The sequence below is a fragment of the Tasmannia lanceolata genome, unplaced genomic scaffold (assembly GCF_043159265.1).
Source record: "Tasmannia lanceolata isolate RefF3 unplaced genomic scaffold, GAP_Taslan_0.1 ptg000003l, whole genome shotgun sequence".
Lineage (NCBI taxonomy): Eukaryota > Viridiplantae > Streptophyta > Magnoliopsida > Canellales > Winteraceae > Tasmannia > Tasmannia lanceolata.
This window is the reverse complement of record NW_027518680.1, coordinates 13577642-13601219: the sequence shown is the minus strand read 5'-3', so window position 1 is coordinate 13601219 and position 23578 is coordinate 13577642. Positions and strand designations below refer to the sequence as shown.

At 39.4% G+C, this 23578-nt stretch overlaps 2 protein-coding genes across 2 annotated transcripts; both read right to left on the bottom strand.

Annotated features, from left to right (window-relative positions):
- Nucleotides 1-1029: 1029 nt before the first annotated feature.
- Nucleotides 1030-4734, bottom strand: LOC143851875 (acid phosphatase 1-like). Its single transcript, XM_077361378.1, has 3 exons — nt 4283-4734; nt 1444-1653; nt 1030-1347 (listed from the first exon to the last, which is right to left on the bottom strand). Exons 1-3 carry the CDS (start codon nt 4663-4665, stop codon nt 1173-1175), a joined length of 768 nt encoding a protein of 255 aa, XP_077217493.1. The 5' UTR covers nt 4666-4734; the 3' UTR covers nt 1030-1172.
- A 13066-nt stretch (nt 4735-17800) lies between these two features.
- On the bottom strand, nt 17801-21407 carry LOC143865652 (vegetative storage protein 1-like). The gene is made up of 4 exons (XM_077375886.1): nt 20703-21407; nt 20068-20402; nt 18072-18281; nt 17801-17975 (listed from the first exon to the last, which is right to left on the bottom strand). The coding sequence occupies exons 1-4, from the start codon at nt 21405-21407 to the stop codon at nt 17801-17803; spliced, it is 1425 nt and encodes a 474-aa protein (XP_077232001.1).
- Between the last annotated feature and the right edge of the window lie 2171 nt (nt 21408-23578).

The following is a 23578-nucleotide window of genomic DNA, read 5'->3' as shown; positions in this document are numbered from 1 at the left end:
ACCTTATTTAATTTATTATAGAGGGATTTCAATTTATTTAATTCCTAAAATGATTTTTTTTGTTGGAGTTATTTTTACGAGAATATTGGAAGAGATAATATTGTTGCTTATTTCCTAGTTTTTTTCCAAAAATATTGGAAGGGAAATCAAAAAATGCTAAAAATAATTAAATGGGTTGTGGGGTGAATTTGCCATTTTAAAAATTTTAACGGAGAAAATTGAAGTTCGTGAGTTTTAATAGGGCTGCAACTCGGGTCGGGCGGGTCGGGTTTTGGAGAACCCAACCCTACCCGAGAAATATCTCGGGTCGGGTCGGGTCGGGTTTTTTTTCGGAAAACCCACGATTTCCAAACCCGGCCCTACCCATTATAAATCTCGGGTCGGGTTTTTTCACGTTAACGCAATTTTTTAAGGAAAATTCTTGTTTGGCAAGGCAACTCAACTCATAGAAGCAGAAATTACACTCACATCACACTTGAATCAAACAATGATGTAATTACACTCACATTACACTTGAATCAAACAATGCTGTAATCAAACAATGCTGTAATTACAATCAAACAATGCTGAATCAAACACTTGAATCAACTCAACTCATAGAAGCAGAAATTATACTCACATACAATAACAGTGAGTGCGTGGGTTTTCACTTCTAACTTTTAACTAACAATAGAAAAAAATGTACATACTATAACTTATGTAACTCGGGTCGGGTCGGGCCACTTCAAACCCGGCTCGACCCGAGATTCATGCGGGCTTTTGAATGCTCAACCCGGCTCGACTCGAAACCCATGAAACCTGAACCCAACCCAGGCTATTTTCGGGCCGGGTCGATGCGGGTCGGGTAAAACCCGGCTCGAGTTGCAGCCCTAAGTTTTAGGGACCTTTTGGCAAATATTTTCTAAAAGTAAGACTGTTCAGCTAATATGCTTTTGTGAGAGACTTATAAGCAATTATTTTTGCCATGTAGGGACTAATCAACAAAAATCCCTTGTTTTTCCATCCATCTACATCTATATAATTCACTACTTCATGAATCAAATTTCTTAGGCAAATCCAAACCTGACAACAAGAGTAATGCTCAAGGGAGGCTTCGCAACAAAGTTAATACCTTGAAAACAAAGCATCAAACAACATAAAACAAAGCCACATAGAAAAAACAGGGGGCAATCTCAAGCAATGTAGTACATAGGGTCCGGGACCTTGAAGGTACGATTTCCAATGTTCCTCCCAAGAAGATCACTCCATTGATCCCCCATGTTCCCCAGAATTCTATACCCTTCTTCCACAAGTACCTTCCTCTGCCGAGATTTGTACTGTAGAGATGTCCCTACCTCACTCGAACCTCTGCAAAATATTATCACCAAAAGCCACATATATTGTTAAATCGTGCTATTGTCTGAGACTAAGAGAAAAAAATCAATGTGAAGAGAGAAATTAGACTTTAGTATGAGCCTTTCCCAGGTGTGATATCCAACGTTCTTGAGATTGGTGACAGTAATATTTCGTTGTGCTTCGCCTCTCCCAGTTAAAAAGATGATCTTGAATCCCAAAGAGACTAATTTCTTGTATAATTTTAGGCTTTCTGGTAATGCAGGTGCTTTTCCGAGATACACCCATTCATTGATACTAGTAGAGTTGTAAGTCTCCACACTGAAATTACCAGCAAACCATTAGACGACCCCACAGAAACCACACTATTCAATGCTAGGCAAAATAGAAATAAGGAAAGAACTAGTATTAGATTAGATACATCTGCCTTTCAAAAGATAAGGTGCCCATTCTGCCTAGGGGTCCATGCCTAACCCCAGCTTACCTATCAAAAAAAAAAAAAAAGTAATGAAATTTATGGTTTCACAGGTGATAAATTCACCCTCTTCTAGGATTAGTTCAACCCCTTTTACAAAGTATGAACCTTTGCTGGGGCCTAACAAGTGAATTGTATAGATCTTTGAACAAAGTAGACCCCACCTGTAGTTATTCTCACTTAGGGGTGCAACTTGGGTCAGGCTCAACCTGAATTGGCTCGGGTTGGGTTGGCATTTCCACAGGTTGGGATGGGCTAGGATTGGGACAAGCCAACCCAATCCAATTTAATTTCGTGTTGTGTTAGGGTTGAGGCCTTGGCGACCAGATCCGAACCCGACCTTTGTCCTCTAATTTTATCTCTATTATCTTTGAGTTATTGCATTTTCTGTTTGGCACTAGGTGAAACCGAACCTAACCCGAGAACCCAACCCGATTTCGGGTTAGACGGGTTGGGTTAGGGTTGAGAGATTTAGAGACAGGTTGGGTTGAAGGTTTTAAATTTCGACCGAAATCTGACATTTCGGGTTTCGGTCGAGACCGAAATCGAAATCCGTAGAAATCGAAGCGTTAGGCCACGTTTGGATACCTCATGTATTTGTATTTGGATTTGGATTTGAATTTTGGATAAAAAAATACATCATTCATATTCATGCTCATGTTGTACAAGATAGATGGAAAGAGGGAGGGAGGGAGGGATGAAGGGGCTGTTGCTGCAGCAAGGTAGAGGAGCAGCGAGGGTGACGATAATTGCCACAAATATTGATTTCCAAATAATGTCTCGCAGAACTGATTTGGAAATGAGAGAGAGAGAGAGAGAGAGAGAGAGAGAGAGAGAGAGAGACGTCTGGCTGCAACAGCAGCAAGGTTGAGGAGCAGCGAGGGTGAAGGTAATTGTCACAAATATTGATTTCCAAATAATGTCTCGCAGAACAGATTTGGAAATCGGGGGGGGGGGAGAGAGAGAGAGAGAGAGAGAGAGAGAGAGAGAGAGAGAGACGTCTGGCTGCAGCAGCAGCAAGGTTGAGGAGCAGCGAGGGTGAAGGTAATTGCTACAAATATTGATTTCCAAATAATGTCTCGCAGAACAGATTTGGAAATCAGGGGGAGAGAGAGAGAGAGAGAGAGAGAGAGAGAGGGGGATGGAAGGACGTCTGGCTGCTGCAGCAGCAAGGTCGAGGAGCAGCGGGGGTGAAGGTAATTGCCACAAATATTGATTTCCAAATAATGTCTCGCAAAACAGATTTGGAAATCGAATTTTTTTCACTGTTGTAGCTGATTTGGAAATCAAAGGATTTGATCTAGTTCAAAATCTTAACTGCAAATGTGAGAAATCCAAATCTAAATCTTCTGGGTATCCGCCTTACTTTATTTCGATCGAAATTTCGCTTATAATTTCGTCCGAAATTTAAGGGATTTCACCCAAAAATTTGGGTTCTTGATAAATATTTAATATTATCCTGAAATTTCAGTCGAAATTACCTAAGTTTCGGCTGAAATTTCAGAAATTCCAGGCGAAATTATGGACGAGATAAAATAGGTGTTAAGCGATCTCACTAGATTTTGTCCGAAATTTCAAAATTTCGGCTGAAATTTCTGTTTCGGTGAGTACCGAAACCGAAATTTAAAACCTTGGTTGGGTTAGGGTTGACCACCCTCAACGGAAGGCGGGTTGGGTTGGGATGGGTTGTGATGGGTCAGGGTTGAGGGAATGCTATCTCGGGTTGGGAATTGGGATAGGGTTGGCCTTAATCCGACCCAACCCGACCCGAGTTACACCCCTATTCTCACTCTAATTCTCTATTTGAGCACGAACCCTTAGTGGGGCCAATAAGGAATGGTTTAGATCTTTGAACAAGGTGGCCACTATAAAAAAGTGTATTTTTTTTTTTAAATCACTTGGGACCACCTGGTTCAAAGATCCAAACCGTTCATTTGTTGGACCCCACCGTAAATACCCCTTTCCCATAAAATCATCTCCATAGGATGATCCAAACCCTTTGATCAACCTATACAAATCGGGGTGTTAGGATCATCATATGGAGATGATTTTTGGGCCTATTTACATTGGGTCCATCTCATCAGTCCTCTCCAAATCCCTCTTTGGTCTTTCCCTCTATCATCCTCCCTCACCATTGGGTAAATTAAATATTCCACAAAAAAGGCTAGTGATATTGGCGCACTGTCATGTTTTAATAATCGCACAAACTCAGCTAAACATTTTGGGAACTTGTAATTACCCGTTCAAATAATAAAAGACAAGCTGGGTTAGTGCAATTATCAAAACATGGTAGCAACTAGCAACATCATCAATAGCCAAAAATATCATGGTTGCCAAAATGGCCTTAGATGCAAAATGTACCAGTATTATTATAAAATCACCATTGACTCGTCCGAGTTGACTCAACCCAACCAACTTTTGAGTCTAGCCGAGTTTCTAAACTATGAGAGAGAAAGAGAGAGAAAGAGTACTGACCCAAATCCATGCTGAGCATAGTAAGGTAGATTAGAGAGTGTAGTCTCATCAACATCAAAGATCCAAACATCTTTGCCATCACCTCCGAGTTTCAAACTCTTAGCATACAAAGTGGCTTCATTTGCCACCACTTTGGAGTCCTTACGATAGCGATTACCCAGCATGTAGTTTCCCATATAGTCTTCACAAGACTCGGGAACTGTTTTCCATTCTCGAATGTTATAAGTCTCCACAGCAAGTCTCCAACTCAGGCACGAGACCCCATCGGAATGCTCAGCTCCGGTACCGGAGAGTGACCGGAGAAAGTGAATTGGGAGGGGCTCTCTCGCTTGTGAAACTGAAAGGGCTGTAGTAAGGATAAAAAAGAGAGCAAGGCCTTCCATGACTAAGGGGACAATGAACCTATTGCTAGAGATTTACAACTGTCTCTTAGTCTTATCTCTTTTGAGGTTCCTTATAGTGGTCCTTCAAATAGAATTTGAAGGACCTATAAAAAGCTAGCCGTAGTGAAAATGATATTGCCACTCCTAGAATTAGGCATGTTGAAAGCAAAGTTTAAAATTTTGGTTTCGTACCGGTTTCGGCCCCCGGATTTTCAAAATTTTGACCAGAATTTTGAAATTTCGGTCTAAATATGGTACATAACCCGAAACGAATATTTTATTCCATATTAAATTTCGGCCGAAATTACCGAAATTTCGGTGAAATATTAAATTAATATTAAAAAAACAGATTTTTTGGGTCAAATTTCCGGAAAACCGAAAATTTTACATGCTGTAGCTCGTGAGCGAGTGAAATCCAATATTTTTGAAAAAGTACAGTGGGTCCCACTTCATAGGATGATCCAAACGGTTCATTTGTTGGGGTGCGTAAATAGAATGTACCAGTAGATAATTTCCATAGGATGATCCTAATCCTCTGTTCTGCAGGGGGGCTGCACATTATAGAAACCTCTATAGATTCGACGGTTAGGATCATCCTGCAGAGATGATCTATGAGCTACGGCCTATTTATGCTTTGGCCCAATTAATGAACAGTTCTGATCATCCCACGTGCACACATCATATAAAAACTCGTCCTAGAGAGATGCTGTTAAGCGATTTTATGGTGAGTGAGCGTGATGTCTAGTATTTTTAAGAAAGTACACAAGGGCCATTTTTATGATGAATCGATGATATAAACCGGTCATTTTTATGCTAAAAAAAAAAAAAAGAGGCGATGAGTTAACTCAGTAACGGGCTTGACACGTACCTTTTTTCCCACTTTTATATTTGATTTTTTATAGCAAGAATTCACATCACGTACTTTTTGTCCGCTCTTTTTTCCAACTCGATTTAGAAGTTACTAAAAATAACTTAAGTAACATGCATGGCTGTCGGCCATAAAAATTCTCCTGGTTTTGGACTGATAGTAAAAGGTTATGAAAATAAATGTTAGAAAAGGACGTACGAGTGGGCGCCATTATTGCGGAGGTAGAGTGCAGATATATATATACTAAGCAAAAGAACCCGTTATCGCACGGGCCGACAAAGAAAGTGATGTGTAATTCTTATATAATTTTCAAAAAAATTCAAAAAATTCACTTCTTTTCCTGCCAGCTTATAGTAGTAGATTTGTTTTGATCTAATAAAATCAATAGATGGGATTGTGTTTTCAAGCCAGAAACTTGACCAATTGCAAACTATCTGTCAGCAAGCTCAATAATTAAGAAGGTAAGGCAAAACAAAACCTACGAAACATACTCAAAAGAGATCATTGATCGAACAAACATCAATAGATTGTATTGTGTTTTCAACCCAGCAAATTGACAAATTTTCAAATGAGAAGACAACACATGTTATTAGAAACCAACATTGAAAGAGAGTACAAACCTTCACAATACACATAACTCCCAAAAAACTATGGAGCCTCGCAAAATTCCATCATTGAAACGGAAATCAAAGGCGAACCCCTGAGATTATGTACCCAGTAATAATAGTGAAAATTCCATCATCGAAATGCGAATCAAAGGCGAACCCTTGAGATTATGTACCCAGTAATTATAGTCGTCCATATAATTTCATCTCACTTAGGCATTTCATCAGACAAATGGCGGGTAGCAGATGCAAGCATTTGCCCCCATTACATCAATGGCTTGGAAGAAGCAGATTCATTATATTGATAGTATTAAATGACTAAAATGTGAAAGACTATATGAATTAAGGCATCATAATGGATTTCCTATTAAAGCATGAATGTCTCTGTACAATAAAATTAGGTCTTCATGCATTCCTAAAATAACCTCCAAACAAATCCTAAAATTAATTGCAACTAATGCTCAAACAGTTTTAGAAAAGATACAGTTAATGGGTTACAAAGTGACCTCATTAACGCCTCTATTTACAAAATACAATTATCAAAAAGTAATATTATTTACAAATAAGTAGCCCAGCCCTCTCTACTTTGAAAGCAAGATACAATCTATAAGATGATCCAACACATAGCGTGAAAGACCTAAAAATCTTCTAGCGTGGTGAAGGCTCTCTCACAGAGAAATCATAAGAATCAAACCTTAAACTTCCGGTCTTTCTTTTGAAAGAGAAAACTTCAAGTCCTATCTGAAGTGAACTGAAAGCCTCTGTACCTTCTTCTGTCTCAGTTTCACAATCTAAAAAAAAACCCAATAAAAAATATTAGGAAGAGAGAGCAAGAACCTTAGAACTATCGATCAGAAATTTCCGGCTTTCCTCAAAATCAGTAGATAAATTTCCGAAGCAGCTGGATCGGTTTTTTTTACAGTATACACATGCCAAAAAAATAAGCAAAAAAGACTTTGAAAACGCAAAATTTCGTCGAACCCTCGAATCACAGATTTTGTCAATATCATACCTTGATTGAGAGGGATCTTCAAGTCAGACAACTGGGGAAGAGAGATTTTTGTGGAGAGTTCGTGAAAGAGAAGGGAATACGTGCAGAGCGAGAGAGGGTCTGATGCCAAAAATATCTCTGATGTATACACAGAAGCTGCGTGTAATTTGAGGGCACATGAGGTATTTAAAACTCAGAAAAGTGTGAATTTGAGGGCATATGAGGCATTTATCTGTTTCAGCTGAGGTGTAAATTCCACAGAATTTTCAGGAAAATCAGAAAAGCCTGGGCTTCTCCTCCCAGCTTATAGTAGATATATATTTTTTATTTTTTTTGGTAGGTAAGTGGAGTGCAGATATCTGCTCCTTGTAATAATTTTAAATAATTTTTTTTATCATTTTACTTTTTAAAATAATTTTTCCATCCAGAGGATTTGTTATTTTATCAATTTTTCATTTTAAATATTTTTTCTTCAAGATGGAATTTTCCTTGACTTTGAGTGTTGGTGGGTCCAGCCCATGTGGGCCCCACAGCTTCACACGATCCTAATTAAATAGGAAACCGAGTATTCCTAGTTAGAAAAGGAACAAGAAAAGTGGAAATCGTGGGTGTGTTTGCCATTTTGGCAGAAACAGAAAAAAAAGAAAAAAAGAAAGAGAGAGAAGAGAAGAAGAAGAAAACTAGGGTTTTTCTTGTGCACTTTTTTGGGGGTTTTGTGTGGGATCAAAACCTAACGTTTGGAGCGTTTCTTCCTGGAGATTTTCACTGCGCCGTTGGATCATCTCGTTGAACGGAGACTTCGAGAAGATTTGGGTTTCTTCGACTTGAAGATCGAAGTGGATAATTTTTTGTGAGAAAGTGGGTTTTGTTGTTCGCAATGAGGTAACCCTTTTATTTCTCTTGTTTCTTGTATTGGCTCAAGTTTTGGGTGAAAACTTGAGAAAGAGATGTTGTATTACTTATTTGATTAATGGATATTTCGTCGAATTCGCCCTATGGTTTTTCCCTCTTCGTTGGAGGGTTTTCCACGTAAATATTTTGTGCTCTCTTGTGTGATTGCTCTCTTGTTAGTTTGATTATTTAATCCGCACATATATTTGCTTCGTAATTTAAGTGGGTTTTCTTCGGCGAAAAACCCAACAAGTGGTATCATAGCTGAGGTTGTTTGGAATCATAGTTGTTTGTGTGGATTGAGATTGAGAGTTCTACGGGAACCATGATCAAGCTTACAAGATCAAATTGGATGATTTGAAAACCAAAGATGGAGGATATTCTTTATTATAAGGATTAGTATGAACCCATTGAAGGTGAAAAAGCCAAGCCTACTAGCATGTCTGATAGAGATTGGCAAAAATTAAATAGAAAGGCTATCGGACATATTAGGCAATGATTGGATGACAGTGTGTTCCACCATTTGTCTAATGAAACATCTGCACGTTCTCTATGGACAAAGTTAGAGAGTCTTTATGAGAGAAAGACTGCTGGGAACAAAGCTTTCTTGATTAGAAAGCTTGTGAACCTAAAGTTCAAAGAAGGTGGTTCAATTGCAGAGCATTTGAATGAAATTCAGAGCATAGTGAATCAGTTGTCTTCAATGAAGATGGTTCTAGTTGATGAGTTGCAGGCATTATTACTTTTCAGCTCGTAACCTGACAGTTGGGAAACTTTGGTGGTGTCAGTTAGTAACTCTGCTCCAGATGGTGTACTTAGTATGAGCCAAGTTACTAGTAGCTTGCTTAATGAAGAGACTAGAAGAAAATCAACGGGTACAGACCATGCACAGGCTCTCCTCATAGAGAACAGGGGTAGAAGTAAAAGCAGAGAGTAAAAAAATTATGACAAATCCAGAGAAATGTCAAATACAAGAGAGGAGAAAAAATGCTTCCATTGTGGCAAAGAGGCCCATATAAGGATGAATTGTTGGGTTTACAAAAGAGAACAAAATGAAGGTAAAAATCAGAAAAAGGATGATGATAAAGACACTACGGTTACCGTGTCTGATGAAGATGTGATAACACTCTCTTTTGGAGAAGAAGAGTGTTTACATGTTGCAGATTAGGGTATAGAGTGAGTTGTTGATACAGGTTTTTCTTACCACGCTACTCCCAACAGGGAGTTCTTCACTTCATATAAAGCAGGAGACTTTGGTATGGTGAAGATGGGTGTAACACTAGTCTCTCAAAGATTGTTGGAATTGGTGATGTGTGCATAGAAACCAATGTTGGGTGCACTTTGACTTTGAGAGATGTGTGACATGTTCCTGATTTAAGCGTAAATCGTATTTCTGGGATAGCCATGGATTAGGGAAGGTTATGAAAGCTACTTTGCTAAGGGAAGATGGAAATTTACCAAAGGTTCACTCGTCGTTGCAAAGGGGAAGGTTTGTTGCACATTATACAAGACTTATGCAAAAGTGTGCAAGGATATGATAAATGTTACTGAAGATAGTTCTCCTAGCTTCTGGCATAAGAGGCTTGCTCACATCAGTGAGAAGGAGTTGCAGATTTTGGCAAAGAAGGCACTTATTCCATTCGTCAAAGGTATGCATCTTAACCCATGTGATCATTGTTTATTTGGTAAACAACATAGGGTCTCTTTTGTTACGTTGTCAGAAAGAAAATTTGATATTTTAGACATGGTCTTTTCTGACGTGTGTGGTCCCTTTGAGGTGGAATTCCTTGGTGGCAATCGGTATTTTGTCACCTTTTTGGATGATGCATCGAGAAAAGTGTGGGTTTATTTTTTGAAAACAAAAGATCAAGTGTTCCAATGTTTTCAGAGATTTCATGTCATGGTAGAAAGAGAGACATGAAAGCCTTTGAAGTGCCTCTGTACTGGTAACAGGGGAGAGTATATATCAAATGAGTTTAAAGGTTATTGTTCTAAACATGGTATAAGACATGAAAAGACAGTTCCTGATAATGGGGTGGCAGAGAAGATGAACCACACTATTAGTGAGACAGTCAGATGCATGGTGAAGATGGCTAAGTTGCCAAAGTCATTTTTGGGTGAAGCAGTTCGCACTGCTTGCTACTTAATTAACAGGTCTCCCTTTGCTGCTTTGGATTTTTGATATTCCAGTAAGAGTGTGGACAGGTGTAGACATCCCATTTTGACCGAACCCTAATAGAGTCGTTAGGGTAGAAACCCTATCAAACTGGTGTTTTAATGTCCCAAATTTGTTCATAGAATAGGTTAGGGTCTCATTTAGGTCCCTGTAAATTTTCCTCCGAATCCGTCACTGTTTGCCTAGCAAACAAGCGAGGTTTGTAGCAAAGCGTGGTGTAGGAATAAGGGTGGCGATTTAGCCAGAAACAGGGGTGCGCAGGAACCTAGAAAACCAGTTCAAATTTTCCGTAATGGGTTGTCCAGGGAGATATAGGGGTGTGCAGATTAGTGTGTAATAAAATTAGGGGGTGTATTATCCGGATTAATTTAAATGTACAAAGTCTCGCTGATACTGCATACTTTGATTGTCAATCTTTGTACTATCTTGTCTTGATGCCAGAAGAATTGAACTTCTTGTAATTGTCTGTACTAAATCAGGTGCCTAACAATAAGGCTATCGGGGTTATTATATTTATTTGGAAATGTGTTACTAAAGAAAAAGATAACTTCAGAATAGTTGATGAGAGAGTTAATAGTATCATGCTCTTAGACGATGGCATTAACTCTCGTTATTTGTATATGAGCAGTGTTCAGGTTTCATAATTTGTGATTCAATGTCTATACGTGTCTCTTTGCTTTAAGGTATGGTGTACTTATGGTGGAAAGATTATTGCAAATCATAGCATGTTCTTATTTTGTGGTCATCATATAGCTTTGGTATAATTTTCTTAGTGGTATTTTCTTCTTTTCATCGAGAATATCATTAGTGGAAATCAATAAAGTCTTTCAGGTTGCTTCAAGATAGATAATTAGGGGAGATGCTTTCTTATATGAGTAATGGCCTTAAGAAAATCTAGAAAGTATGGGATCTTTTCATTTTCTTACACCCTAACCTTTTCATTAGTAGTCTTTTCATTGCAATGGCGATGAAGGCGTTAGCCCAAGCCCATCATTAGGGGACTTGCCTTGTCTTAATAGCACTCCCCTCTTTCCTTAGCTAAGCCTTCCAAGTCCTTTTAGTTACCTTTAGATATTTGATTCCCCCATTAGGAGATGTGTTTCGTCTCGAAAGGCAGTTCTCTTTCAGAGACAAGCCTTGTTGTTTAGAGTCTATCCCATAGAAGAGTTACCTTAGTTTGGTAGGGAGTTTTCCTTTTAGGAGGCTTACCCAGCCTCATGTTAGAATCCCCCTTTCTTTTAGCGAGTCTTTGACTATTTTTACCCCCATTCTTGGTGGCGTTATTAGAGAGTCATTGACTCACTTGCACCCCTTCTTCGTTTTTGATAGCTGGGAGTTTCTCCCTTAGAGTTGTAGTCTTTCTTCTTTGTTAAAGACTAGCTCAGTCTTATTAGAGCTGTGCTCGCTTGGAATTTTAGGATGTTTTCTCTGTTCTTGCAGTACTCGTCTACTTGTTTGTGGATTGTTGCATTTTGTTATGGAATACTAGTTTGTTGATTTGGGGTTTCTCCTTTACCCTAAGGGTTTTGCCCTAGGGTGTTGCTTTGTGTGTTCCCTTTGGCCTTGGACCAAAAGGGTGAGAGTATTTAAAATTTTAAAATCTATAAACTTTGAAATCATTTACAATCACAAGAACATTGAGATCATTTGAATTTACAAAAAAAAGACATTGGAAAAGCTTTAAAATCCAAAAACATTAGAAATTTGAAACTCAAAAACATTTGAAAATTTTAAAAAATATCAAAAACATTAAAACCGTTAAATCATTTGAAGTGTTAGGTTTTAGTTAGGAGAGTTCGATTTTCGAACTACGTTGGCTTGATCCTCTTCCAAGAGGTACGTAGTGCAGCTTGAGATTCTTATCTCAGGTCCAGCCAAACTTTGTAAATAAATATACTTTAACCCTTTTTCTTTAAAACCTTGTTTTCAACAAGATCTTCCTCTAGAGTTAGGAGTTTGTCCTAAATAGAGAGTTTTAGAGTTAGGAGTTTGTCTTTGATTTGTTGTGTGCTTGTTTTAGAGTTAGGGGTTTGTCCTAGAGTTATAGGAGCGCCTCCGTCCGGTCAGTTGGCGATTCACATCGCCGACTGATGACTATAATATGATGCGTTAGTCCACCCTTTATTTTTCTCAGGACATACAGCCTAGTTACACGTAGGTTGTAGGAATCACTTGCATTAGTTTAAGGCTAACTTGCATTTAGTTAGGGCATATAGGGTGTCCTAAAATCCACAATTCACTAGAATTTAAATAATCATTCAAGAAGCTTTAATAACTAGTCCGGTCTTTTAGATCGAGTCTAAGATAAGAGGTCTAGGTGTCTTAGGCATCATAGCTTAGAATAGGCGCGAAGAACTACGTTGCTCTGATTCTCGTGAAGGCGGGGATACGTAGGCTTCCTTGGATGAACATCAGACCATCCGAGGACTCTAGCTAAATCGTTTAGAGTTTAGGATTTATTGTGTTGTCGTGATTTGTATTTTGTTGTGCTCTCTTACTTTCATGCGCATACCTTATACCTTTAGCTGTAGCATGCATGCGTTTGTCCACCAGAACTTAGACACCATTTAGGCATGTCACTTATAACCTAGCTATGCTTACGCGACACATCTTTTATTTTGTCTTATATGTGCTTAATATTTCATCCCCGAGTCATGTATGATTAGGTAGACGTCTTCTCGGGGGTATTTTGTTCTCATTTCATATGATTTTCGCCCGAAACTCTTCGAGGTTAATAATAAATGGCATAAGAGACCAAGTGCTTCTACTCGGACGAATAGGTAGTGCTCTTCGGACCTTCCACATTCGTAATCAGGCACGGACCTTTTGTATCTCTGGTTATCCGTTGCAGACAGAGCATTTATTTTGGTTCCATAGTGTATCCATGGATGGCGACTCTGAGTTATTTTTAGGTACATCTTGGTTTCGAGCCCTGGCTCCAGATCAGGATGTATCTCATTCGTTTTGTATCGCCACTCATGCTATGCTGTGAGAGTGACACCGTTTCGAGAGTTCCTTGGTAGAGCTCTCCTTCACATGTGGAGATCTTTGAGGATTGCAGGGGGACCTCGCGTCCCTCGCCGCACTCGTCCTCTCAGGATCGGGGTCCACAGGCTGGCGACTCTGCTGGGGATCGAACCCAGAATCTCTGGTTTCGCACATATTTCCTACTCTCATTTGAGGGTGTTTGGGTGTAAAGCTTTTGCTCATTTGCCCAAAGAACAAAGGTTAAAGCTTGATGATAAAGTTACTTCGGGTATTTTTGGGCTATGGAAATGAAGAATTTGGTTACAGACTATGGGATCTTGAAAAAGAAGAAGATAGTCAGAAGCAGAGATGCGGTGTTCCATGAAGACCGGACTTTTGCAAATTTTGAGAGGGTTGAAAAATCTAAGAGTGTGGTTGATGGTAATATCTTACATTTGTTCGTTCTCTGTTCGAGCATGTTACACATGGGGGAGAAGTGCAAGAAGATGGTAGTGATCATGGATCAGATGCAGGTGATCATGATACTGTGATAGATCATGAGCAGGGGGAGCAACCCCCACAGACAGAGATAGTGGAATCTCAGGTTAGAATATCTACTAGAGAGCATCGGCCATCAACGAGATATCCTACCTCAGATTATATGTTGGTTGCTAATGAGGGGGAGCGAAAAAGGTTTCATGAGACACAATCTCACAAAGGCAAAGAATATTGGGTAGTAGTGGAATGGATTTTCAGGAACCGATGGATCTGCGATATGATCAAAATGCGATTGGTGCAGAAGAAGATTCATACCGATAGGAAGTTGTCTGATATGATTACTAAAGTTGTTCCCAAAGAAAAGCTTAGGCTATGCATAGACATAGCTCGTATGGACTCCAAGTGAGAGTCGAGGTTGGTGTCTCCTCTTCATGGGCCTGGAGGGGAAGATTGTTGGTGGGTCCAGTCCATGTGGGCCCCACACCTTCACACGATCCTAATTAAATAGGAAACCGAGTATTCCTAGTTAGAAAAGGAACAGAAAAAGTGGAAATCGGTGTGTTTTTGCCGTTTTGGCAAAAACAAAAAAAAATGAAAGAGAGAGAAGAGAAGAAGAAGAAAACTAGGGCTTTTCTTGTGCTCTTTTTTTGGGGTCTTGTGTGGGATCAAAACCTAACGTTTGGAGCGTTTCTTCCTGGTTACCGCGCCGTTGGATCCTCTCGCTGTACGGAGACTTCAAGAAGATTTGGGTTTCTTCGACTTAAAGATCGAAATGGGTAATTTTTAGTGAGAAAGTGGGTTTTGTTGTTCTCAACGAGGCAACCATTTTATTTCTCTTGTGTGATTTGTTGTTCTCAAGAGACGTTGTATTACTTATTTGATTAGTGGATATTTCGTCGGATTCGCCCCTTGGGTTTTCCCTCTTCGTTGGAGGGTTTTCCACATAAATCTTTTGTGCTCTCTTGTGTGATTGCTCTCTTGTTGGTTTGATTATTTAATCCGCACATATATTTGCTTCGTAATTTAAGCGCATTTTCTTCAGTGAAAAACCCAACAGTGAGGACATGAGTAAAGACAAAAGATTCCCATCAAATAAATTACAAATTTGACAACCTTATGACCACGTGATTTTGAAATATGCAATCAGATCTCTCAGTTACCGGAGACTGATCAAACAAGTCAATTATGTACGGCACATGTACAAAACGGGATTCAGCCAAAAATGGGAAGGGAAAATTGAGTTTAATACTGTATGGGTTAAAAAAAAGGTCGTAAAACAAATGGAAAAACAAAAAAAAGAGTTTAAATTTTTTTCATTTAAAAAATACAGTCGGGTTAAGTTGAAAAGTTGGGGAAACGCGCGTTTAAAACACGTTTTAAATGTGCTTTTCAACGTTTTTAAAACATTTTCTTCAGAAAAAATGGAGTTTTCTTACTGTAACTGTTTTAAACGGAGTATTAAACTGCAAACCAATAAAACGTTTTTTTTTATAAAAAGAGTGCTGCTATGAAGACCAAGAGTGAGACCGGGTGTGGAACCGAGCAAATCCCCATATGCCACATGACACGGGAGGGCTAGTTTTCCCATTTCAAGGAATTAAAAGCCAAAAATCAAGGAGCAAAAATGCTAATATGGGAATAGGGTATTTGTTCGGTTCCATACTCGGTCCCCTACTTAGGTTACCATATCATTATTCTTCTAAATGGAGTTTGAAATGCAATTTGCTAATTATAATCCTACCCCTATCCACGACATATCCACCAGGCGATTTATTCATTTCTTAGTAAAGGGAATTGGAAAATTATTTATTTATTTTTTGTTCCGTTTCTTCCTAGAAGATTTAGCACCGACACTTTATTCCATATTATTTTAATGAAATTTAATAATGGGGAATTTATGTATCTTTTTTTTAATAAAATTTAATGAAATCATGCCTTAAAATAATTAAAATAATTGAAAAACAGATAAAGTACGCAATTATAAAAATTATATCTTTATCCGTAATTTGCATGATGCACGTAACTTTGGATGCCAAAGTAAAATGGGTACTAATTTGCATATAAAATTTTCTTAATTTAATCTTACTTACAAATGGGACTTTAAGGTCTCTTTGGAAACAATCAATTCTATAGTTTCTACAACTATTCTAACTATTCTATAGGAATAATTATATTTAACTTCGAAGCCATTTTTATATAGCATTATATGCAAATAATGTTCAGAGGTACCTATAGTAAGGAAATTCACCTTTGTGATTTTCACGCCGTGGCAATAACTTATCTCAAGATAATATTAGAGAAATGATATTAGGAAGTGATATTTACACCCCTTTTGATCACTAGGGACACCCAGCGCCAATGTATCAATGACTAAAGGGAGGCTAATGTACTTGACGTCCGAAAAATCCAGTGGATATGATTGCCCCGTACACTGGGGTGTCCCTAGTGATCAAAAGGGGTGTAAATATCACTTCTCATGATATAGTCGCCCCCTTTGTTTACTTGGGACAACTCCCACTAGTGTAAAAGGGTAGTAAAAAATACACTAGAGGGGCTTTCCCAAGTAAAAAAAGGGTGAATAAATCACTCCCTCATAGTATAATGACAAGATAATATTATAAGCCCAAGAGTTCCCATGGGTTAATCATTCACCTTACCTTCTTGTTTTGATGCTAGCAAACCAAATTGATTAACATTTATGGACTAATGTGTTGCCTTGAGATGTTGTGTTGTATATAGGATTTTCATGTCATAATCACCGTTACATAACTCTTCTCAACACATGGCTTGTGGATTAAGAAAGCAAAAGAACTAAGAGCTTGCACCTACGTTGGACATGATCATTTGAAGATGTCCAAGTAAGAAGCTCAACAAGAAGATCCTACAAGTTCCCAACAAGTGTCAAGAAGGAGCTTGGAGATGAACATGCCATGGTGACTCCTTATGTACCTAACCCTTCAATCTATGGATGATCCAAAGCGTTCATTTGATGGGTCCTGACATAGATAGGGTGTGCCCAAAAAATCAGCTCCATCGGATCATCCTAACCCTTCAATCTATGGACGAACCTTCAGCTGAGGGGGCCTACCTTAAACAAATTGAAACTACAGGGGTGTATTTGTCACGTTTTAAACTATAGGGGTGGAAGTGGATGTGTCAGAAACTAGAGGGGGTGTAAATGTAATTTTCCCTTTTTTTTTATAACCAATTCACTCAAAGTTTTTCTAGTCCCGTGTTTTTTTAATCCGAATCACGTTTTGCTAACTATGATCCTCTCATGCCCTCTCAATTAACTCCCACTCTCTCTCCTTCTCCCTCTCCCACCCTCTTTGGTCCTCTCAGCTCACTTAATAAACTAGTATTCTGTGGAAAAAAAATTTCATGGCTGTCAAAATGGCCTTAAATCTAGGCAGTTTTTCCATCCATCTACATCTATATAAATGCACTACTGCATGAATCAAATTTCACAGCTCAAAGAGTTTAGATTTCACAGTTCAATAGTTGCTTAGGAATTTATTTTATTAGTAGACCTTTGCTTATGCAGGTAGTAGGGATTTATTTTATCATTGTGGAATGCAAGCATTTTGAGTCACAGGTTAATTATTATGGATGTTTATGGATTTTTTTGAAATATTAAATTTGTCTTCTGCTAGTTGCTCTGAAAATGGAATGTGGCTAATTGTTTTGGCCTTGCATGCCCTAGTTGTCGATTTTGTTGGAGGGCATGCGGCACTGTTACAGGCAAGGTTTAAAATTTCGGTTTCGGTAAAATTTCGGTCGAAATTTGGTACAAAACACGAAATGAATATTTTGTTTAATATTAAATTTCGGTCGAAATTTCGGTAAAATATTAAATTAATATTAAAAAAACAATTTTTTTCGGTCAAATTTCTGAAAAACTGAAATTTCGGCCGAAATAAATGAACGTTTCGGTGTCGGTCTCGATTCCGGTCGAAATTTTAAACCATGGTTACAGGCACCCCGGCTTGGGGCATGACAAAAGGTGCAAATCTAAACTTGACAACAAGACTAGAAGCACACAAGAGCAATGCTCCTTTTTTATTTAGGCAAATCTTCTCACAACAAAGTTACTACAGCTAAAATAAAGCATCAAATGACATAAACCATCAAAGGCAACGTCAAGCAATGTAGTACATAGGGTCTGGGACCTTGAAGGTACGATTTCCAATGTTGCTTCCAAGAATATCACTCCATTGATCCCCCATATTCCCCAGAATTCTATACCCTTCTTCCACAAGGTTGCTCCTCTGCCGAGATTTGTACATTAGAGATGTTTCCACATCACTTGAACCTCTGCAAAATATTTCCACCAAAAGCAATATACATTGTTAAACAGACACATTGGCTAAGCTTAGAGAAAAAAAAAACAAAGTAAAGAGAGAAAGAGACCTTAATATGAGCTTCTCGTAGGTGTGATATCCAACGTTGTTGAGATTGGTGGCAGTAATATTTCGTCGTGCTTCGTTTCTCCCTGTTAAAAAGATGATCTTGAATCCCTTATGGACTAATTTCTGGTATAAGTTTAGGCTCTCTGGTAATGCAAGTGCTTTTCCCAGAGCTACCCATTCATTGAAACTGGTTGAGTTGTATTTCTCCACCCTGAAATTACAAGCAAACCCTTAGGATGACCCCACAAAGACCACACTATTCACTGCTAGGCAAAATAGAAATAAGGAAAGATATCGTTTAGATCCATCTACCTTTTAAAATATAAGGTGCAGTACTACATTATTTTTATAGTGTATAATCACCTAATACTACATTTTGTTGCGGGTTCGGCTATTGTCTTTAAACACGTTTGGAGGTCAGCAAACAAAAAAGCGGATGTGTTAACCAAGCAGTGAATTGGGGGGGAGAGTATTCTCTGGTTCGATCATCTTCTCTCGTAGTATAATTTTGTAATTTTTGTTGTCTCTTTTCTTTTTCTTTCTTGTTTCTTCTATCTTGTTTTTGTTCTCTGGGTTGCCCCTTCTCGGGTGCTCCCTTTCATTTAATACAAATCGCTATTTCAAAAAAAAAAAAAATCACCCAGTAGTACTGCCCATTCTGCCTCGAGATATTGCAAGATCTTAAATCTCAATGGTCGAGGAAAAAATCACATTATGGTAAGCTTGAAGCCTGACATAGGGAACTAAAGACAACTGTATATTCTTGGCTTCATCTCCAATGGCTAAATCACTTTCCTTTTTTATTGAAGTCATGCAATTTTTGGTTTCACAAGTAATAAATTCACCCTTAACTAGGATTAGTTCACCCCCTTTTACAATCATCAAAGTGATAAATATGAACCTTTGGTGGGGCCTAACAAGTGAATTGTATAAATCTTTGAACACGGTAGACCCCACTTATACTTAATCTCACTTTAAAACTCTATTTGATCACGCACCCTTAGTGGGGCCCAATAATGAATGGTGTAGATCTTTGAGCAAGGTGGACACTATAAAAAGTTTATTTTTTCATTAAAAATTACTTGGGCCCACTCGGTTCAAAGATCCAAATCGTTCATTTGTTAGGCCCCAACGTAAATAGGCCTTGCCGATAAAATCATATCCATAGGATGATCCAAACCCTTCGATCAACCTCTAGTCCTCTACAGATTGGAGTGTTAGGATCATCATTTGGAGATGATATTTGGGAAAGGCCTACTTACATTGGGGCCTATGAGGCAGCTTTTTTTTTTCCTTGTTTTTCAGCCTTTTCTAACCCTCTACTCAGCCCTCACCAAATCCTCTCAGGTCTTTCCCTCTACCATCCTCCCTCACCAATGCCTAAACTATTATTCCATTGAAAAAAGGCTGGTGATATTGGCACTGCCATGTTTAAATAATTGCACAAACTCAGCTTATCTCCTCCTTTTTAATTGGCTTCTGACAGCCTTTTAGGAACTGTAATAACCTTTAACAGCTGTTTAAAACATAAAAGACAAGCTGGATCAGTTCATTTATCAAACAAGCATGGTAGTGCGTTAGTGCCAACATCATTAGCCAAAAAAAAAAAATCATGGTTGCCAAACATTGCCTTAGATCTAAAATATGTTATTATTAAATCACCATTGACTCAACCGAGTTGACTCAACTCGACCAACTTCCGAGTCTAGCCGAGTACGATGGAAATAGTAAATCAAAATTAATATTTGTATTATTTTGTGGAAAGTCTATGTAGTCTTCAAGTTAGTTATTCTATGTGGAAAATGTGAGAGAAGCTTCAAGGGTGAAGGCTTAAGGGAGAACGTACAGGTGTCGTAATCTCTTATTTCCGTCCATCTCCTAAGCTCCCTTTCCATTCTCTTACGATCACAACATGCATAAGCGATTCATGGAATTGGGGACAACAGTTTCTAACCCATGAGAGAGAGAGAGAGAGAGAGAGAGAGAGAGAGACTAACCCAAATCCATGGTGAGCATAGTAAGGTAGATTAGAGAGTGTAGTCTCATCAATGTCGAAGATCCAAACGTCTTTGCCATCACCTCCGAGTTTCAAGCTTTCAGCATAAAGAACAGCCTCATTTGCCACTACTTTGGAGTCCTTACGGTAGCGATCACCCAACATGTAATTGCCTATATAGGTCTCACAAGACTCAGGAACTGTCTCCCAATCCCGAATGTTGTAAGTCTCTACAGCAAGTCTCCAGCTTTGGCACGAGACACCATCGGAGTGCACAGCTCCGGTGCCAGTGACTGACCGGAGAAAGTTAATTGGAAGAGACTCTGGCTTGTGAAACTGAAAGGGATGTTGAGAGGATAAGGAAAAGAGCAAGGGCTTCCGTGACTAAGGAAGCTATGAACCTCTTACTTAATTGGAGATTTTACAAGTGGCTCAGCTCGTATCTCTTCTTCTTTTTTTTTGGTAAGTAAGTTGGGGTTAGGGGACCCCTACCGGCTAAAATTAATGAGAAAGAGAATTACAATCTAAGGGGGCTCAAAGGCCAACAGGCGGGGAACATGCTCCCAGGAAACAAAAAGAACAAAAGAGACAATAAAAAACATAAGAGATACAGAGCTATGTCCTTGTGTAGGGGACTCCAGCGGAATCAGATGCAATAATATCTTTGAGAGAGATTGGGATGGACGACGGAGGGATGTCTTCTCCCTTGCAAGGGCAGTCCTCTTTTGAAAGGAAATCAGCAGTTGAGTTTGCTTCTCTCCAAACATGAGTGACTTTCCAGTCAACAAAATCAGCCAGACCAAGGTAGATTTTGTCCAACAAGGTGAGGGCCTTCCATGGGCAGGGGGCTTGAGAGTTGATAATATTGATAGCATTGAGGGAGTCAGATTCAACCCAGATTCTGATGAGAGCTTTTTCCTGAGCCAAAGATAATCCATAGTCAATAGCTTTCAGTTCCAAGATTGTGATGTCGTCTCCAGAAGCAGGAATAGAGAAGAGGGCGAGGACAGAGTTGGGGTCCCTAATGAGACCTCCCAAGGAGGCACCATTAACAGAAAGGGATGCATCAGTGTTAATTTTGGCAACACCGACAGGGGGTTTGATCCAGGAGCAGGTTCGGATAAGATCAGGTTTCAGATGGATAGGGATATTGAAATGGAGAGCAACTTGGAGACTTCTGGGGGAATGATTGTCATGGAGGTGGAGGAATCTAATTCTAGATTGAATCTTGTCGATGATCAAATGAAGAATATCTCTTTTGTGTGTTGGGGTACCTCCGTGGAGTCTTGAATTTCTTTCCTGCCATATACAGTATATGGCTGCCCCAAAAGAGACTTTCATGGCAATGGTAGTTTGGTTTGAGCCCCTGAATTGATTTCTCACCCATGCTTCTTCATCACACAGAGATTTGCCAATTTTCCTTTTGTATTTAAATCTCTAGAGCAGAAAGATCTAAATCCATTTGGAGAAGGCGCATTGAAAGAAAAGGTGGTTTACTGATTCAAGCCCAGAGTTACATAGAAGGCAAGCTTGATCAGTTGTAGTACCCATGGAACACAGACGGTCTCTTGTTGGGAGTCTGTTGCTAATGGCTTGCCATGCTGTGAGAGCATGCCGGGGTATGTTTCCTGAAAACCAAATGGTTGAGCACCAGGGGACTTTCTGCGCTTTGATTCTGACTTCGTTCCAGGCTAATTTTGAGGTGAAAATACCATTTGAGCAAGGTTTCCAAATAGCTTTATCAGGGTAACCAGGACGGATGATTGTAGAAGAAATGATAACATCTGATCCCAGATGCCATTAAGGAAAATGCTACTTAGGTTGGTTTTCTTACTGATATTGGTTAGAAGTGAGGCAGAAGAGGATTGGTTGGATATAGTCCCTTCAGGGTGCCAAGGGTGGTCCCAGAAGTTGATGTTTTCCACTGTTCCAACAGAATAGCAAATGTGATTTTTCATGGTGTCCCTGGTTTGAAGGATTCCCTTAAATCCCCATGAAGGATGACTGGGCATCTTCATTTGCCAAATGCTTTGTTTTTTTACGTATTTGAGTTGGACCCAGTCATTCCATAGGGATTTCCTGTTCGATATCAGCCCCCAGAATTGTTTCATTTGGCCAATACGGTTGGTGTCTCTGATTCTTCTCAGACCAGCTCCCCCTTCTCTTTTGGGAGTGCAAATGACCGCCCAAGAGATGGCATGAAATTGTTTGTGCCTATCTTCTCCACTCCAAAAGAAATTTCTCAAGATTTTTTCAATATCATCTAACACCCCAGCTGGAATGTGTAGACACCCCATTTTGCTCTGCTGTAATCAACAAAGAAGTTAGTGTTTTGTTATCCTTTTTCAGTGTTTCCCATTCCCGTGTCCGCCTCTTATGTTTTCTCAATCTTTCCGATCATTCCCGCAATGTTCTGCATTTTTCTTCCCGCTAAGTGTTGAGAAGGATTATTCACGAGAATCCGAGCAAGGGAGAATTTAGACCTGTTTGGTAGGCCTGCATTGAACATTTGTTTAGATTTGAATCAAACAGGGGGCCCGCACATTGTTTTTAATGAAAAATGAGTTTTTGAACTTATTCTGATCCAATAAAAGTGATTCAAGGGGTGCGGTCCACTAGTGCACATTGCAACCCGTTATTTGAACGGTCAAGATCATCAAGTTGTCGCCCATCAAATGAGCGGCTCTGGATCATCTTATAGAAATGATTCTAAGAGCGCGCCAATTCATGACATGGCCCATTAAACGAACAGTTAGGGTCATCTTATAGAAAAGGCTGCTAAATCACTTCGAAGCCCAATTTGTGCCATGGCTTAGTAATTGAACGGCTCGGATTAGCCCGTAAAAATAGCCTATGGGACGCAATCCGTTTGTGCGAAGTGGTCCACCTAATGAACGGTTTAGATCATCCCGTGGAGAAGACTCTTGGAGCACAATGTATTGTGTTGTGGCACATCAAACAGATAATTCGGTTTATCTTATGGAGGTGGGTTGCTAGGTGTAATTAATTGGATGGCTCGGATTAGTCAATGGAGGTCATTTTGGGAGCACAACCAATTTAAATTGTGATGCATCAATTGGGCGGTTTGGATCAACCCATGAAATCGATTGGAGGGGGGAGCAACTAGTTCATGTATTAAGGCTCGCATTATTTGGACGGGTCGGATCAGCCCATGCGTCTATGAGTGCACACTCATAATGATCTCAGGTCATTCGGCCAAGCTTGGAGTGGGCTTTTGAGAATCATGGGGGAAGATGCATAATTTAGCTAGTATTGAATAGACCTGGCAAAACCGACCCATGCCCGCGGGTTGAGCCGGCCCACCCGCAAATTTGCAGGCACGGGTCTGGGTTTTAGTGACCCGCCAAAATTTGACCCGCGGGCAACCCAACCCGCAAAACATGGGTTGGGCCGGGTCAACCCGCGGGTACCCGCGGGCACCCGCATTTTAAAGTAATTTTTAAGAATTTATTGGAGAATGTTATCGGCTCTTGGAAAATCATCAGATGTAA